Source organism: Porites lutea, chromosome 5, assembly GCF_958299795.1.
Source record: "Porites lutea chromosome 5, jaPorLute2.1, whole genome shotgun sequence".
Lineage (NCBI taxonomy): Eukaryota > Metazoa > Cnidaria > Anthozoa > Scleractinia > Poritidae > Porites > Porites lutea.
The window spans coordinates 10,552,603-10,571,508 of NC_133205.1; the positions used below are offsets into that span (position 1 = coordinate 10,552,603).

The 18,906-nt window shown below is 40.2% G+C and overlaps 1 protein-coding gene across 1 annotated transcript in view; it reads right to left on the reverse strand.

Annotated features, from left to right (window-relative positions):
* The window catches only part of LOC140939033 (cadherin-23-like), a 55,054-nt gene that overhangs the window by 23,726 nt on the left and 12,422 nt on the right, over nucleotides 1–18,906 (reverse strand). Inside the window, exons 2-17 of the mRNA XM_073388589.1 lie at nucleotides 18,714–18,836; nucleotides 15,623–15,812; nucleotides 15,190–15,363; nucleotides 14,246–14,465; nucleotides 12,072–12,349; nucleotides 11,278–11,397; nucleotides 10,282–10,435; nucleotides 9,216–9,415; nucleotides 8,620–8,816; nucleotides 8,153–8,261; nucleotides 7,219–7,368; nucleotides 6,486–6,905; nucleotides 4,865–6,163; nucleotides 4,345–4,494; nucleotides 3,477–3,712; nucleotides 2,241–2,424 (exon numbers count right to left, since the gene is read on the reverse strand). Of these exons, the coding sequence (XP_073244690.1) occupies nucleotides 2,241–2,424; nucleotides 3,477–3,712; nucleotides 4,345–4,494; nucleotides 4,865–6,163; nucleotides 6,486–6,905; nucleotides 7,219–7,368; nucleotides 8,153–8,261; nucleotides 8,620–8,816; nucleotides 9,216–9,415; nucleotides 10,282–10,435; nucleotides 11,278–11,397; nucleotides 12,072–12,349; nucleotides 14,246–14,465; nucleotides 15,190–15,363; nucleotides 15,623–15,812; nucleotides 18,714–18,836 (4,204 nt within the window). The remainder of the gene's footprint in view (nucleotides 1–2,240; nucleotides 2,425–3,476; nucleotides 3,713–4,344; nucleotides 4,495–4,864; nucleotides 6,164–6,485; nucleotides 6,906–7,218; nucleotides 7,369–8,152; nucleotides 8,262–8,619; nucleotides 8,817–9,215; nucleotides 9,416–10,281; nucleotides 10,436–11,277; nucleotides 11,398–12,071; nucleotides 12,350–14,245; nucleotides 14,466–15,189; nucleotides 15,364–15,622; nucleotides 15,813–18,713; nucleotides 18,837–18,906) is intronic.

An 18,906-nucleotide genomic window follows, 5' to 3' on the forward strand; every position in this document is an offset into this window, starting at 1 on the left:
TCCTGCGACAACATTGGGGCGTGCACACTCAAAACTGTGGATATATCAATATCTATCAACCTGACCGTAAACCCTACATATTACATTTTTATACTTCATCCGTAAATGTAAGACTCTTCTGAAGTAAATGCCAAATCATTGAGAAAAATAATGAGGTGCTAACAGTGTTTTGTGATTCTATTTAATCCCAGACCCCTCAGTTAAGACTTTTTTTTATCTCGTTTTTAATCTCGTTTATTCACATAGATGCAAAGGTATTGGAAAGATCTTCACACCATTTGAACTTACTTTTTGTCCCCAACCCAGTATGAGACTAATGAAGTTAGTGTGAGCGTGAGTTAGTGTGAGTTATTGTCAGATTCATGGAACCTGGAATTTTCAATACTAATGTGTTTTACTGAAGAGTAACAAGGGATTAAGGTAGCAATGACCATCGGAGACTGATTTTCCGCTATGACGTCACTTGACAATGATATCCCGGTGGGAGCCTCTTTGACGTCATCAACTGTAACGGATAGAACCTTCGCCAGTGACAATGACGGAGAGCCGCTATCGGAGCATCTTACTTCCACAAGCATAATGAAGCCTCTTCGTAATTTAAATTGGCGTTACCCACTACCAGCGAATTGGTTTGAACTGTAAATTTCCCGACCTGATTTCCAATAACTTAACAGTTGTGCGATTGCCATGCGCCACGTGAACCATAGTTATCCGGATCGGTGACATTAAGCTGACCAATCACTGTTCCAGGTGCGCTGTTTTCAGCTATGTTCACAGGCGAAAGGGTGATGTTCACTGGAGCTTTGTTGACGTCGATGATAGTGATCTTGAAATCTTTTGCCAAACTAAGAGGGAGCCTACCATTGTCTTCAGACTGAATCCTAACCGTGAACTGACTTTGAGCTTCATAATCCAAATTAGCCGAAGATGAGACGGACAGCTTGTTGTTTAAGATCATAAATTTAACCCCAGCACTGTTCAACAGCTTGTAAATATGCGTTTGGTCGACATCTTGCTCACTAGTCATTAGTTTTCCAACAAAAGCACCGTTGGCGTTTTCATTAACAGACACAGCGTTACTTCCACGCAGCGTTATATTTTCAGGAGTATCATTTTGATCTACGAACGTATCTTTAACTGCTGCGTCGCAAAAGTACCTTTATTATCCGTCACGCGCACCATCAGAGAGTACTCAGCGGAAACCTCATAATCTACAGAACCATTTAACAGAAGATCTGTTGTACACTTTGCATTCTCCCCTGGGATATTGGCGATGGACTGACAGTTCGCTCGTGCTCCCAATTTAAATTTCCCACCGGCAGTGATGTAAAAAACGTGGGGCTTGCACAGTAACAATTTAATCAAAAACAAGCTCCAACAAATCAGGTCAATAACCAGAGTTTAATACCATCAACTGACGTAGTGAAAAAACTCACTCTGACTCTGAAGGTTACTATCGCACAGGTTGTCGAAACGTCAGTCACTGTCAACAACAGTCCTATTCAGGACTACGTTCACCCGGAGGTACAGTGAACCTACTTAGTATGAAACTAACTTTTCTCCGAAATTGAGGAAAATGAAACAAATTTTCTTTGAGTTGTAACCATCTAAAATGTCCCCATTAAGTGAAAAATTACATGCGAAGGAACATTTCTTGCTTTGGATGGAATCCCGCAAGGAGCCCACATAGGAGTACACACCTTTTCAGATAAATGAGCCATTCAGTGCATGATATTCGTAAAATTTTATTCCTGCGAAGTGTCTCGGTTGACTGCATCTGACTAGCAAAAAAAATCACTCACTCCTTTTCAGTAATTTTTTTGTTTACATGAAAGATGTTAGTCAGACCTTTACTTCGATAATAACTTCAAAATTTGAAGAAGATGGTCTATCTCGAGGTATACAGGTATATGCTCTTCTATTTTGAAAGGCGACACTCCTCTTGAAGGATGTCTTTTCAGAAATTTCCCCATTCTTTTTATTAAATATAGCAGTCAATTTAAGAAATGATTTTATATGCGAACTGAGTTCAATGATTTTACACAACCTTGTTCCCAAAGACCCTGGGAACAAAAAGGTTGCCAAAAAAAAAAAACTGCCCATGTGCAGCGCATTGCCAGCATCAAAACTTTTTTCTCTATTGTGAATGAGCAGATTATTATCCGTAGGCAGTTATCTGCAATGACATAATGACCTTGACACCAATCAAAAATGATAATAGCTATTACTGGAAGACTCACTTTCATAGGCGGGTTTCCATTATCCTTTACCGTTGCTCTGATGACATGTCTATTCTGGGTTTCATGATTGATATTCTTCGCTGTGTACAGTCTCCCCTGAGAGTCAACCTTGAAGCGCCCACTGTCATCATTGGTCAGTGAATATGTTGCTGATTGGCTAGCGTCTTCGTCACGTGATGTTAACCTAGTCACAAGGAACGAAAAATATCAAATGATTTAATTGTAAATAGTAGCTTCACGCATGGCCAGGTTTCTTTACAATTGGAACTTGAAGTTCCATAAACGGGGCAACTAGAAAGGAGTTGGTTGCTTTAATTGTTCGTATCTGTTTTATTCTATTTGCCGTGTTAATTGTTGACATGGTAACCACAATAGAGTGGAACGAATTAGTACGCGCCTGTAGCAGTCTTCTCCCAACCTAAGTGGCAAAGATAGATCACCATACCAGGGTTTATTGCCCCAACTCTCTCAGCATTAGAGACCTTTAGATTCGAAGACGAGATTTGACTTAAAGTTTGACACCCCAAAAACTCCATTTTTCTTTTTTCCACCAGAAAAAATAAACACGGTTATATTTACTGAAGGAGGTTAAGCCCTGTCCCGATCGTAACATTATAACCTTGTAACATTTGATAACTTGTTTCCGACTACGACATTTTCGCTAAACGTAGTAGAATGACGACGGTTATGACGTTTTCCCGCGAAAATGACGCTGATTCACGCGCGCGCAATACTTGATATTCATTTGTTCTCATAGTCAAACTTGTCTCAAAACCTAAAGGTCTCTATGGTCGGTGTCTTCTTCCGACAAATCGCACTGATAAGGAGGGATGAAGGTGTTAATGCCAATCGTGTGACAACATTGCCAATAACTAATCATCTGAACTGAGGCAAGGTATTATTCACAGCCAGCATGACCAATCAATCAATCAATCAATAATCTTTATTAATTTTATACACGACAAGTATTTAAAGCGACGCTTCGCTTGTGGGGTCGTGACCTGATCTGCTAGATAACTTGATGAAACCCGCAACAATCCGCTGAGGAGGCCCGCGCTCTTCTAACTGAGCTAGCTGGGCGGAGGTCGCAATAACTCGACTAACAGGGAGACAAAAACTTGGTTGTTATCATTATCTATGAACTAGAAGCAAAATGTTATATTTGATTGCCAAAAACATAAGCCAAAATACTTTGAATAAAAATACTAGGTTAAAATACTGTCACGTGATACTCACCTGCCAATCAAGGTATTTATTTTCGCATCCTCCTTTACTTGGCTATTGGAGAGCTGCAAGTCACGTGGCATGTCATTGATATCTCGCACGTCAATTCTAAAGTTTTCTTCGTAGGACAGTTGTGGGCTACCATTGTCTGTAGTCTTAACTCTGATAATGTGGCTCCTTTTCTTCTCGTAATTTAGGAGACATGACGAACCTCCTTGACTCAAACATTGTTTGTTGGAAATAGCAACCTGAGTAATAAAAGGCAGAATGTTTGAAGGATTATACCACAAAAAAGAAAGAGTGTTTCCTCACCAAGAGCGTGAGGTTTAAAAACGAGGCACAGTCTACTGAATTTCGAAGCAATTTCGAAGTATCGGTAAACCGATGAAACACTCTGTCCCAGTGTGCTTGTTTTAGTTTGTTTAGTGGTTAACACTCCTGAACACAACACTTTACTTTATTGTTGTAAGAATACTAGATTGGTGATGACTTCATTGTGCTTCATAGTGCCTTAGCTTGACAGTCAGACGGTTCGAGGAGGTGGCTCACTTAGAACTTGAGGGGGATGCGTGCAAGCGATCAACTTCAAACCGTCTGAGAAACGGACAAACGAACAAACCAGCGAACAGACGAACTAACGGACAGATGAATGAATGGATGGATAAATGAATAAGACGTGTCATGACAGGGGATAGAATGGCATGAGATGGGATTGCTTTCAACCCAGCGATACCACTTAAGGGTACTGTTAACCAATTAAATTTATCTTTTTAAAAGAAAAGCACGTGCTGAGTTATATAGGTTGTCTTGTGTTTAAGGTAAGGAGAAGCTTCTCATATTGGAATGCAGCATAATATTTTTCAGCCTTGAGAAATTTTACCTTAATTTCATTTCCATCAACTTTAAATCTTCCCGAAGCGCTGTTTATCAGTTGGAAAGTATGATTCTGTGAAGTGTCTTGATCTACTGCGGTTAATGAGCCAACCAAAGTGTTCTCATCGCTGTTTTCATTTACATCAGAACTTGAAAGCTAAATCAACACAGAGAGAAGATCCCTGTTAGTAATTACCGCCCAAGTCAGCGGGCAAAGGGGTCAGGTCTTTCTCATAACGATCGCCAAAGTTGACTCGGCTGGGAGGGTGACTTTCTTTCCCAAGACCACCTTTCTCCATCAATCCGGGGCCCGAAAAAATGTTGTTAATGAGACCCTGCGCCACAGGATATTACTCCTTAGAATGAATACAAAATTTTTCTTTCTATTTGCTAATACAGTTTAAGCTCCATTAAGCGGCCACCCTCGGAGTAACAGCGAGTGACCCCTTAATGGAGGTTGGCCGCTCAACACAGGTTCATAACTTGTTTGGATAAAAAACAAATGTACCGAGAAAATTATATCTTACCACCATTCCATTTGGAGCATCATTTACGTCAATGACTTGGATCGTAAATGCCTGAGTTCTAGAGAGCGAAGGTATCCCGTCATCCTTTGCAGTCACTCTCACAAGCCACTGAGCGCTGTTCTCATAATCAAGTGGGCGTTTGGTAACAAGGCTGTTATTTTGGATCTGAAATGGTAGATTTGGGTCGGAGGAAGAGATTGAGAGCGTAAACGATTGAACCCGGTTTTTCTCGTTATCTGGATCCGTGACTATGATCCGTGCTACTACGGTACCTCCTTTCTGGTTTTCTTGAACCTTGTCGTTTGATAGTGAAATACTTGTCGGGGCCTCGTTGACGTCTTGAACAAGAATCACAAACGTATGCTCCACAGCAAGGCCACCGGGATCACGACACAGGACTTTAACGCTCAACGAACTTGCATCTTCATAATTGACGCCTGCACTTCCAACGGTCAGTCGGTTCTTACTTAACGCTACCTTCCCATTGGCTGAATCGGTCAAACTGCACACGTGACTTTGCTGTCTGTCAGGGTCGCTGACTGTCAACTGACCAATCAGCGTTCCAGTTGGTTTATTTTCCTGAACGCTTCGGTTGGACAAGGTTATATTGGTTGGCTTTTCGTTTACGTCTTGGAGATTAATAACTAATGACACCTGCACAGAAAGAGGTGGGTTACCGTCATCAGTCGATTCCACTGTGATTTGGTGACTCGTAGACGATTCATAATCAAGTTTGGCGCCTATAGAAGTAAACAGTTTGTCCCCTTTTACTTGAAAATTTCCCCCTGGGTTGTTAATTAAGACGTAAGTGAAGTTTTGACCCTGATCCTCGTCTTCTGTTATAAGACTGTCCACTTGAACACCTTTGCTGTTCTCAGGAATTAAAGCAGATACACTTCCATCTAGCGTGACATTTGTTGGCGGATCATTCACATCAATTACTGTCACGTTAAACATCTCTGTGCGAAAAAGACCTTTGTAATCGGTCACGCGAACGATTATGTCCAGGCTTGAGGTATCTTCGTAGTTTATATTGCCGCTGACAAGTAATTCTGTTGTGCAGCGAGTTCCATTGGGACTAATACTCTGGCAAGAAGAGTTGGATTGCAAGAAAAACTTGCCTCCTGCGTCATCATCTAGTTTAAAGGTTAGGTTTTGCACAGCGTCAGTGTCTGTAGCCATTAAAGTTCCAACAAGAGTTCCAGGCTTCGAATTTTCCTTTACGTTACTAGAGGAGAGGACGATGGAGACTGGGGCCTCGTTGACGTCCAACACGCTGATAGAAAATAACTTCGTCATCTGCGAAATAGCAAGAAAGGATTGTTTTACAATATTATTCCATTTAACTACACTGTAAAGCAGGGCGCGTGTGTGTTTCAGTGGTGCATGGGGGTGGGGAGGATACGAAAGGGGGGAATGGAAGGTAAGAATTATTTGGTTAATACCTCCAACTCTTCAATTTCTACTTGAAGCACTCAGTTGCCAGTTATCACGTGTTCGGCGAATACAAACAATTTGAGATCAATACTTTAGTGTTGGTTTCTTCTAGAGAGACGCACTGTCGGTTTTACATGAGGCCAATTCTATGTGCACAATAATGTTGGGATGCCTGTTTACCTACCGATAATGATGGCTTTCCGTCATCTGTGACTTTAGCCACGATGTGGTGCACTTTGCTCGTCTCATAGTCTGTTGACTTTGCCTTGTAAAGAACCCCCTTGCTGTCCAAAGTAAATCTACCGGCATCGTCGTCAACCAGTGAGAAATTTAGCTTTTGTCCTTTGTCCTCGTCGCTAGCGGATAGATTGCCGATCTTGAAGTTGATTGGCGCGTTTTCTTTCACCTTGTAATTGGACAATTTCAGACCACGTGGTTGATCGTTAACGTCATTTAACAAGATGTTAAATGAGGCGTTAATAGATTGCGAGGGAGAACCGCTGTCAACACTGCGTACTCTTATAGAGTAAGAAGACACGCTCTCAAAATTGAGAAAGCACTGGGAACCACCATTTAACAAGCAATTTCTGTTTGACTTTGCAACCTTAAATAAAAAGGGGAAATTTTCATGATTATTGAAAATGGAATACACAATAAACACTAGCAGGCTTCGCCTACCTGGGTAACTTTTTATAAGGAGACATAAAGTGACAACGGACAAAAACACATTGGCCGATGATAAAGCTTAAAGTTCTTTTGAGACGCTTGGAATGAAACACTATTTTAGAGATGAAGCTTTCAGGAGCCAATCACTTGCTTACAAAAATTTATGACTTGCCCATTCTTTCTCGCCTCCTTTAAGTACTGTCTCGTTTTATTTTAGTATGGTTTGATTGAGTTGAGAAATACCACTATACCTTAACACGATTTCCTTGAATCTTAAACCTTCCATCAGCGCCATCTAGCAACGTGTAGCTGTATGACTGCCCGTTATCTGGGTCAGCGGTGCTTAGCGCACCCACTTCTGTGTCCACGTCACTATTTTCATCAACAGTATTACTTGACAACTACAAGAGAAGTAGTGATGAGCATGAACCAAGAAGCATTTAATTAATTGGCTCAACGAACGCATTGGTTAACATAGGCTGTCTTTGCTCCTCTCTCTGTAACTCAGTCTAAAGCTTTTTCTCGTTTTTTGTAAAATAATGGTTTGGTGATTCCGATCATATCCTCTGCCCCAGTCTCCAATCAACCCCACTCACCCGCTATCCGTGAATTACATAGATATCTTTTCTCTCGGAATTTATGATAGCTTTAAACACAACCGAGAGGTGAGGCGGTTTCAAGGTCCTTGAGCGCGTATTAGGCCTTGGACAAACAACGATGAAGGGTAATGAGAAATTACGCCAATCTTCGATTTTGCTCGTGCCATAGGCGACTTTACTGGATTCAAAGGGAATTCGTCTCCCTGGCTCTGGGTTTAAAACAAATCTCAAACATTTGGACTCTTTCTGTTGCACTCTCTAAGAGTTCGAACTCGTTTAGGCCCTATCGCTCAACCTTATCAGTTAAAAACAATGCGTAAGCTAAGGGGCTCAAGGAGAGTGCGACATCAGATCTTTACAATAGCTTTTAACGTAAATGCTCTACACTTCATACATTAACTTTCGGCAGGCACTGGGGCACAGATTAGGTAAAAACAAAAGAAACGACAGAACCAAACAATACAGCTCGTAACGAAAGTTTGTTGTTTGAGTTATTATTTTGTCTCTCTTGTCCTACCAGAACGATCAATGGAATTTTCATAATTTACTTACAGGCCATTAATTTTACGAGCCACACTCTGCTTACCTGGATCGCTGTAGGCTTTTCATTCACATCTGTCACCGAGATTGTAAATGTTTTTTCCAACCTCATTGGCGGACTGCCGTTGTCTGTGCTTCTTATTACGAGTGAAAACCTACAGCGTAACACAAACTGAAATTTTCAGCCCAGGGTGGAATAACCACAAAGGGTAAAACTCAGTTCTATAGAGCAGTGAATGAAGGCACAATGGCCAAGCGTTCACACTGTGCTCCTTCTTGCGAGTGAAAATCTACAGTGTAACACCAACAGAATTTGTCAGTCCAAACAAGAATGACCACAAAGAGTAAAACTCAGCAGTGAAAAAAGGCACAATGGCCAAGCGTTTACACGGCGCTCCTTAATACGAGCAAAATCTGCAGCGTAACACAAACAGAAATTTTCAGCCGAAGAACGAATAACCACAAAGGGTAAAACTGAGCAGTGGGCGCAACGACCATTGCGTTCACACTTACCTGTTTGGAGATGTTTCATAATTAAACGTGGTCAATGAGAACAGATCTGCTCCTCGAAGCTCAAATTTTCCGCTCCCTCCGCTTACGATGCTGTAAGTGTGCTTATCTTTAGTGTTAGGATCCACGGTGGAGAACGTGCCAATTTTAGTGCCACGTGGTTGGTTTTCTGGAACACTGGCTGCGCCAGACAAGGTAATCTGGAAAAGAGGAACGCGCATGATGAAAGTCACAATTAGACAGAAGCCCTGGCTTTCCTAACTGGAATCTCGCCTGCCTAAAAGTAGATCACAACCAACTAAATTGTCGGAAGTTTCTAAACCTCAAGTACAACACGTTGTCATAACAGGCTAATTTCATTGAATTCAAAAATTGAAAAAACATTATTTTTGTTGATTATGATGATGATAATGATTATTATTATTATTACTAGCTATATCAAACTTAAAATGAAGAGCTTTTTACTTTTAGCAATTTTTTTTTACAGTTGATTTGGTAATCTGCTGTGTTTAGGCAAATAATCACACCTTCAGATGCTTGGCAACGAATTAATTGCTGTTATCAGTTGACTTGAAACGAGAGTTCGTACAAAAGGTTACCTGTGATGGCGGATCGTTGTTCCTTCGACAGTACGAAGACGCATAAGACGTCCATTGTCCTGACGTCTGACACGTGATTGTGGACGCTCCTTTTATGGAATAGTATTGAGGACATCCCAAGGAACACGTGACAGGATACGTGGTCTTACCTCCTGGGCACGTGACATTGGCATGCTTGCACGTTCTGCCAAGTGAAGTACCTGAAAATGTCCGCACGTTAGGTCTGTAACGACGTATAATAAACGAGAAGATAGAATTTATGAGCATATTAGTGAAAGAAATAAGACTATCAAAACAGGTGCTACTTTGGCTGCGGCCTTAACATGTGAATGTTGGATCATTCCCAAAATCAAAAGTTAGAATCACCATGTTTTGCATAACAAAAAGTCATCTTACTAGAGAGCGCCGAACAGATATTTCCCAGAAAACAGTCATTGGCTGCCCCTGATCTTATGCGCCATTCTCAATTTACCAAAAATTAATTTTAAAAAATCCGAGTGTATTGAGAATTAGGGCCTTACTACAAAACATCTAAACCATCTGAAATATCTTGCAGATAACAAAGAGTCCGAGAGAATACATCCATACTGACATTCAGTCACAAAAAAGTCGTGAAGAAAAAGCCAAGCATTTTCTTTCAAATGATAAAATGGTCTTTGCTTTACATAAACGAGTTTTCATTTTACGGTTTTTAACTACGTTGACGCTTTAACAATTGATAAACTAATTCGCTGGTTCTGATATCACTAAAAACATTTTTGGGTCCATGATAGATAAAAACCCTCCTCATTGATCTGAATAAGATTACTCTAAGGTTACTGAAGTTATGAATATGTGAAAATCATATATGAGAACTGCAGGGTAAAGAATTATATGAAAGAAGATCATCGCACTTATAGGCGCAACTTTTGCAGTTGCGATAAGAAAGCTTTCTTTTCGCAACTGCAAAAGTTGCGTCAGCTATAACTGCCATGATCTTCTTTCATATAATTCTAAGGTTACTGTTGTTCTTTTTGTTTGTTTGTTTGTTTACGTCATTTAATATTTCTGTTTTATAGTTACTGACCTGGTGCACAATATGATGGCTTTGGCATATTACAATCCTTGGCCATACAATTCTTTTTATTTGAGGCCAGATAGTAGCCCGAATAACAGGAGCACACGCCATTGGTGCATTTATGTTGGCATCCATTGTTTCGAGTTCCACATTGTGATGTTTCCTTGAATACACAAAAAAAATACATGAATACAGCAACCATGTCAAAATGTGTAATTAATGTGAAGAGCAAATAGGTTCAGAAAAGAGGGAAAAACAATTGTTCAGGGGGCCGTTTCTCAGAAGTCCCGATATCTTTTCGGGCCCGGAAAGTTGTTTTAAGTTGGCCGTGTTTGCATTCAAGATTAAAGTTTAAATAATTCTGAAAATAATACAATAAAACTATCAGTTAACGAAGCAAAATTCACTGGTTTGTGAGCTAGGAACTGTGCTACTATTAAACTGCTTTTGATTTCAAAATTTGCCTTCGGGCGCGAAAAGTTTCCGGGCCTTTCGAGAAACAGGCCCCTAGTTACGTTGGGATGAAATTAAGATTGACGACACACTCTAGGGGGTACGGACCGGCGTGTGATAGTATTTTGTCCGTTGCTTTTCTTCTTGTTTGTTTTTCATTGAACTTGAATACGACGAAGCCCGGCTTATTTTGCGTTTGAAAGGAGGGGAAAAAAGGTCCTGAACGAAGCTCCTTTGTTTTTGAGTAGTGGTCTCATGTGTATCTTAGTTAGAGCAATGCTCTGAAGGCCATCTGTCAGCACTCGCTCAGGTTGACAGTGCCGACATAAGTCAATTGACTGCCACAGTTTGATGGAAAAATATCGAGATAAAACTTCTCGACGCGTAAAAAAGGACTGATTATGAGTCGATGCTTTTCTTGCTCATAGAAGTTGTCGACGAATTTTTTTTTAAGTAAAACAACAAAACATCAACAAACCAGTTTACACCAGTGCAACCTCAAAGTTTACACCAGTAATTGTAAACTCAAGAAACAGGACAATAAATTCTTACCCTAAGTGCCGGGCAGTCTCTACCGCGGCACCTTTTAGAAACCTTAACTGTCCGTGTTCGCTGTTTTGTCCCAACAGCGCATTTTTCGCTGCAAACTCCCCATGAACCCCAAGAATTAACCTGAAAGTAAAAAACAAAACAAAACAAAAACAACGTTGAGAGCCCGGCGATGGTTTAATCTGAACCCCTCTCAGCACTGCGTTGTGAGGTACTGAGAAGAGTTACTTTTTCAACACGATCGAGCACAATCGCAGTGAATTAAAGAGGCTGATCTACGTGGTCTTGTATTCGTTTCACTCGGTATGAACTCAACATATCTCAAATTTCAATGAACGTTTACAGAATGTCAACCGGACCCACCCTGCGAGCAGAGGCTTTCTTTGTCTCCTTGAGTGAGAAGGAGAAAAGGTGGCACTGTCTGAATCACGTCAAGTCTTTGAAGTCGCCGCAGCCTGAACTTCTGGACTAGTCAATCTTGTTTTTCCTCGTCAAACTGGTTTTATCGAGTGCGAGCATCCGTTTATTGATAAACCGATGGTCATAAACGAGCCCGCTGTAGCAAGCGCACGCTTTTTAAGCCTGGGTCCGAAACTATATCTTAGCAACATGCCGCGCATGCTCAACAAGGATCTTACCTCGATTCTTGCAGAGTCTTTCTCGACGGTTACGCCAAAATAGAGCAAGTGAAATTAAAGTAAGGCTTTGCTGACAGGGTAGTCGAGACTATTTTTCAACCAGAGTTCAAAGTTATTGGTAGAAATATTTCAATACGTAAAAACAATTTTAAAACGTACCACGCAATCTCTATTCTCACGGTAATCTGTGCACGGCCTGCTCTTTGTCCTAGCTCCGCATGCCTTCCCGCGGCATACCGCTGGCGATGTTATTCGGCGTGTTAGGGTGGACTGTCCGCTTCCGCAGCCATTGCTGCAAATTGACCAGGATGACCACGAAGACATCACGCAATCGCGGTTGTTGTACTGCGAACACCTTGTTGTGTCTTTCAAGGTTGGACAAGCTCTTCCATTACAATATTGTTGAACAGTAATGCGCCGTGTTCTTGTCTTTGTACCTGAGAAGCATTATAATAAGAACTGATAAAACCTTTATGTTTGTAGTTATAATAACTTGTTGCTGTTCAGACATGCCGATAGCTGCTAAAACTGAAGTAACTGAAATAGAAAAGTCAAAAACAGGAAATTATCCAGTACCTTCGACCAAACGTAGACTTGCACATACGCTGTTCAGTCTACTTTTATCAGTGGTAAAAAAGTTTTTTTTTTTTTCATCGAAATCGTTCTATAAACATTGGTAGTCACACAGCAGCACAAATTCAATTTCTTTACTAGAACCTTAAATGAATGGGAGACTTTACCCTGTTCGATTTTAGATCAGCCCAGCGTGAAGGCTTTGAATCGGCACTTCCAGTTTATCTTTGTACCATTCACTAATTTCGTTTATAACATAGCTAGAAAATTCGCCTAATCAAATTCAATAGCGCGAGCGTGCTTCATATTCCTATTGAGCACGCTGATGACGTCAATAAACTATTCGTAATTCCTCGAGTTGTTGTGAGCTTAGCAATCCTGAGTCTTCTGAGTGCATCCGTAACTCAGCAGTGCACGATGAAGCGTTTACCATGTGTTTTATAAGGAACTGAAATTTAAGAGGAAACATCTGAATTTGTTAACCGATAGTAAGGAAAAGAGGTGAGTGTTGTTTTTGTTGTTGTCATCTCCGTGAGCTGTGCGGGCTATGGCGTGAGATCATTCTTTGCAAACTTGTTTTCTCTTAAATAAAAATTTTTCCGTAAATTAATATTTTTTTGGCACCTTAATATGGATTTTACAATCATTTTAGAGTACACTTTCTCTCAGTTTCAGGATAAAAACATAAGATTAACTGTCAGGGAAGAAAATATAGTCACGTAAACATTGTACTGCTTTGAGCGCGCCCTGCGATAATATAAAATAATAAAATTTTGCTGCATTGATCGCTTTGATAATGTTATAAAACAATTAGTTCATGCTGCAGCTGTGCGTATGTCGAGATATTGAGCACTTGGGAAGTTTGGAGAGCACTCAAGAGGCTAGAGTTGCATGAGGCGCAGCCGAGTGCAACTCTTACGCCTCTTTCGTGCTCTCCAAACTTCCCGCGTGCTCAATATCTCGACATACGCACGCTGACGCATGAACTAATTGTTAAATTTTTGTCTACGTTTCCTTACAATTCTTAACTGCACCATTGTTTTTGTTTTTCCCCTGGTGTGTTGTTTTTTATTATTTTTTAATTTTTAAATTTATCATTAATTCATTTATTTACCTTTTTTGGTTTCTTATTATTTTATTTAATTACTTTATGTACTTTTTGAAATAAAAATTAAAAATAAATTAAAAATAAAAATAAAATGTGAACAAAGGCTCATTTATTGGTTCTCGACAAACAAACTCTTCACACTTTTTTCCAGAAATTTTCCAGAGTCCCCGCATTGAAATCTTTTGTCCTTGTCGTCACCTGCAACGGTCACTTTTTCAAAGAGGTACAATAACATCGCACTAAACACATTTATGTGTGATACCCTTTAAAGCTCGAAAATCTAGTCTTTTTTTGCCACAACAAGAGATAGAAAAATCTTAGGAGTATATATTTTTTTTCTACGGATACTTCTCCTTGCCACTATCTCCCTTTCTTGATTTCTGTTTAGTTGGTTAAGCCTGAATCAAGCTGTCAGTTGGCCATCCTCGAGCAAAACCACTTCATACAGGTGTAGCTGTAATTTTAGCCTGTGAATTAACAGACTCAATAGTAAGGGATATAGCGAAAGAGCTCCCTTTCAGCAGTTTTCTTTCTGCCCCTTTGATCTCCCTTGAACCCATAGGGAAAGGCCTATTCACAGGCGACGGTAATATCTAAATAGAGGTCTTCATCAAGAGATATCAGTACAAAAAAAGGCCCTCGTATGACCCACCTATTCCACATGTGTTAGAACACGCACTCCACGAAACCCAAGACGACACAGCGCAGTCCCTCGGGCAGCAACTGTGCGTGCACGAGCGTGTCTGTCGCGTGGCAGGACACGCGGGACTGCAATATGGCTGGGTAGCTACTGTACGTGTCTGATACTGAGTACCAGCTCCGCATTTGCCATTGTTTGGGGAACACGCACTCCACGAGCCCCACGCACTCATCTAAATAATGAATTATAAATCATAGCCCGTCATGTAATGAAGACTATATGGTCGGATACTTCCGTGAGAGGGAATTCACGCAGGCTTTGACTTAGCCAGTGAAAATGGGTGTTTACATTTGCAATATTTTTCTTAAGTTGATGACGATGTGAATTTACGAATTTGAAAATTTTATTAAGAAACCAAACAATTGGCAAAATTCATAGCAATCCAACGCTGAGACAGAATTACATCTGAATGTGCTTGGTTGCACTGATTTTTTTGTGCGATCTTAACGATTATAGACTATTTTTGTTTCTTTGTTTATGATACTGAGGATGGTGATGGCGGTGATAGTGACTGTGAGCTGAGACTGATGTTCCCACTGATACTGTTGAGTTTAATGATGAGAGTGGCAATATGCAGGTTCTCGTTATGATGTCGACATTAGGCAACTGATTAGGGCGCTTTAGCAACGACGGCGGCGACAACAAAGAGAACGCCAAAAAAGAAACTAGTTTAAAAAGCACGACAACAATTTTAAACGTGCAGTAAACTTTTTGGTTTACCGTCAAAACGCGAATTCATTTCAAAAGGTTTTGATGACCTGTAGTCGTTGCTAAAGCTCCCTGGTGATGATTTTGAAGATGGCAATCCATTTTAAAGAACGACAAATGTATAAAAAACACTTGACAAACAAGTAGCAAATTTGAAAAAACAGGAAAAAAAAAATAAGAAGAAAAACCTTGCAAGGGATGGGAACAGGTGTACATTGAGATGTGTCGGTTAATGTAGGGCACGATGATCCTCCACAGCTGGGAGATAAAGTCACCCTTCTTGTTCTTTTTTTTGTACCACTGTTCGTGCTGCATCTGCCTGGAGGTGCAGAACATGACCCCCAAGATGACCAACTGCTAACCTGAATGAAAAAAATATATATATATAAAAGCAATACAGTTGAACCACTCCTTTGGGACACCTCTTCTCAGGGAAGGAGACACTATTTCTGGCCCGTAACGTGCGTTACAGAGTTCGACTTCCTTGACGAGGTTTTTGGGCAGTGGATGTTTTTGTGCTGAATTGGGGGTAATTCAGCGCAAGTTTATATTTAACATTGGATGACTTAGAATGAACTTAAATGAACTAATTTATCACCTGCGAACTATATTAAACTGTACCTGACAATCTCTTCGACAACAGGGCCCTCGGCAAGACTTTGTTTGTATCAGTGTTGGACAGGGAGTACCTCTGCAAGAAGCCGCAGTTGTTACCCTGCGGCTGCGTGTTTGTTGACCATTACTTTCGCAACGCGCGTTGCAAGATCCCCAACTAGACCACGAACTGACAACACAATTCACCGGGCAGCATCTGAAAATTTACAGAAAAGAAAAGCAACAAAATTAGAAACAAAAAGCTAGGAAAAAGTGCTGAAAATAGTAAAAAAAATTAATAGATAAGCCTCGGTAATCCGATAAGGGTTTTCGGCTAATTTTCGTGTGAAATCAGTCGTCGATGGAAATCAGTCTCCTTCTTTGAGTTTGAACCTGTCTTTTACCTTCCAAATCACTCGAGCCTCGATGTAAAGCGGTTAAGCCACTAAGCAGGTACTCTACTGAAAAAAAATAAACTAACATATAGCAGAGCCGAAAAACTTAATTGTGTCTTTGTTTGTCTTTCTGATACCTGTACTGTATTTGTCTGTGGGGTCCAAATGATGTACGCCATAGGCGTAGTTCATTCGACGCGGTGAGGTAAATATGCTCCTCTTTAAAAAGAAGTTATATCAGGATTCACAAAGAATATCTCGTATTCTTCTTCAAAAACTTTGGGCTATATTTGATGGTTGATAGCATTAAAGAGATAAGTGAGGTTTTACTGGTGGAGCCAAATCCATTGATGTAGAATGTAATTCAAGCAAATTCCCTTCTCTTAATCAGACTTGATTGTAATTTTAAAAAAAATTGTGAAACGGTTTTATTAGCTTTTTGCGTGACAGAGACTATAAATAGGTAGAAATAAAGCCAGCACCATTTACTTGCAATAATTCAGCTTTAGTAGTACTTCAATAGTAATTTACGAAACGTTCAGCTTGCGTCTTAGTTAGAGCGCGGTGTAATTTTTTAGTTCCAGTAGAGACAGACTTATCATCAACTTATAAAACCCCTACAATTTGGTATCGTTCTTCAGAGATCGCGGTATTTGTACAGTACGTGTAAAATAGTAGGAATTTAGTGTCACATATTAAATTTCAAAACAAACCCCCCTCCCGTAGGATGACCTTTATGACCCATGTCTTCTTGTTCACAATGAACGCAACGGTATTACGACATCGCATACACGCACGAGAAAACTCTTTTTTTCAGACGCAAAACTAGCGCATAACGCAACGGGGTCACAGTCAACGCATTTACATTGATTTCCGCTGGATAATATAAGCCAAGAAACCAATTTCATTCTCTTAAATGTTCATTATTTTTTCAAAGATATAAACTTTCGTGATAAAATTGATCACGTGTTGTTGTGGCCACATAGAAGGCGCGTGGCGCACTGATCACCAACAAATGGGGGAGAAGCTGGAAGTTGGAATATTGACTTGTAACTAGTTTCTATTATAAATAAAATCGACACTTCACATCCTTAGTATCGGCACAAGCGCCGGATTAGAATGAGCGGTTTCTTCGAGTTTAGCCTGTTCCAGGCTCTCAGATAGTAGGGATGAAGCGCAAGTGTAAGGCACGTGAAGTCAGTTCCTCCCGTTTTATTTTCGTGTTCGTGCTTTCTAAATTTCGCGGACCCGACTAGCTCCATCGAAATTTGCGCCCTACCCAGTATTGTTACCATTATTATCATCTCCATCTACTCAACCGGGCATTCTGCAAAGGATTCAGTCTAACTCTGCCGAGACCTTGGACCTCAAGCACCTTTCTCAAAATGGAGGTTCCAAGAAGCTCTGAAATATTTCGAATTCTTATTTTCTTCAAGTTACCATTAAAAAACTACGTAGAGCTTTCACGCCGTTTGGCATGGTACCTCAGCAATTTTGCCCTTGCACCTCAAAGCCTAAATAATACATTGTGTATTTCTTTGCAAAATCCTGGTATTTTTTCCCCCGTTTTTCTCTTTCTTTGCGGAGTATCATCATGATTTTTCTTATCATTGCCATTATTTGGTATCGTTATCATCATCACTATTTCTATTATCATTTTTATTACTATTATTATTATCATTATTATTATTATTATTATTATTATTATTATTATTATTAACAATACTACTGCCGTTGTTGTTACACTCGTCGCATTAAAAAAAAATACCCAGTTTCGCAAGGCTATGAGTAAGCAAACGTGACTGAATACGCCGAATAGCAATGAGGTACGTGAAAACATTCCTGTTTCGCAACAATGCGGTGTTCTAAACAAATTACTAAACGTTTTCCACTTAAGTGAATAAACATAAGTGATTATAAGTATATACCAGACCAAGAGCTACTGTAATGGAGGCGTTAGTCCGCAGGGGATTGAGGCCTCATAGCTTTTGTTTCTTTAGTGACATCTTATGATCTGATTTGGAAAGCTTGAGTTTCATTTTCCTTGTCCAATTTCTAGAAATTACAACTAAGCAATTGTCCATTTCTTATTTTAAACCCCAGTGGTAAAGAATAATCTATTCTCACCAGGAGGGCACAAAATACCCGTTTTGCCAAAAGGTCAAGTTCTGTACCACTAACGCCCGAAAGGTTTTCTTCTCTGTTCGTAAAAGACAGTAATATTGGACAAGGTGTCGACTTTGTGGTCTCTGCGGGCCTCCAGTTAGTTTAAAGCTAAAGAGAGAAACCACTGAGATCAAGGTCCTTTCTACGCGAGCACAGCTTGGGAAATATGTAAATCATAGCTTACCAAGGCTGCCCTCGCTTTATCCCCCGACTCCATCCATGAAAGGTGGAGAGGTGGACAACATGTAGAGCAACAGAAATCCTTGAAGAGGATCAGACACTGGAGATTGAAGTGGAGTTAAAAGATGGAAACATTTTGCCAAAAAAAGAAAAAGCGAAAAAAAATAAATAAATAAACATTGTTTGGGTAGCCACAAAGCCTGTACTTTGTACATTTATGTAAATAGCTGACGTAACACTTACTATTGATGTACTCAAGATCTTCAGACATACAGTTCAAAGCACAAAAGAAGTAGATGAATAAGCACTCAAATTTACTAACGAAGAATATCTCCATTTAAAAACCAACTACTTTAACGCTTTCTTTTTTCACTTACACCCCTGTATTACAACTTCGCGTCTGACTTCGTTGGCTCGGACATGCTGTTCCTCCACAACTTGGATACCGAGTGATACGCATTGTGCGCGTTTGTTGGGACATTCCACATCCCGTGCACGGGCTCCAAGCATTCCAGTTCCACGCACAATTAACGCGGCAACAGTGTGTGTTGCAGTACCTTGTTTCTTTCA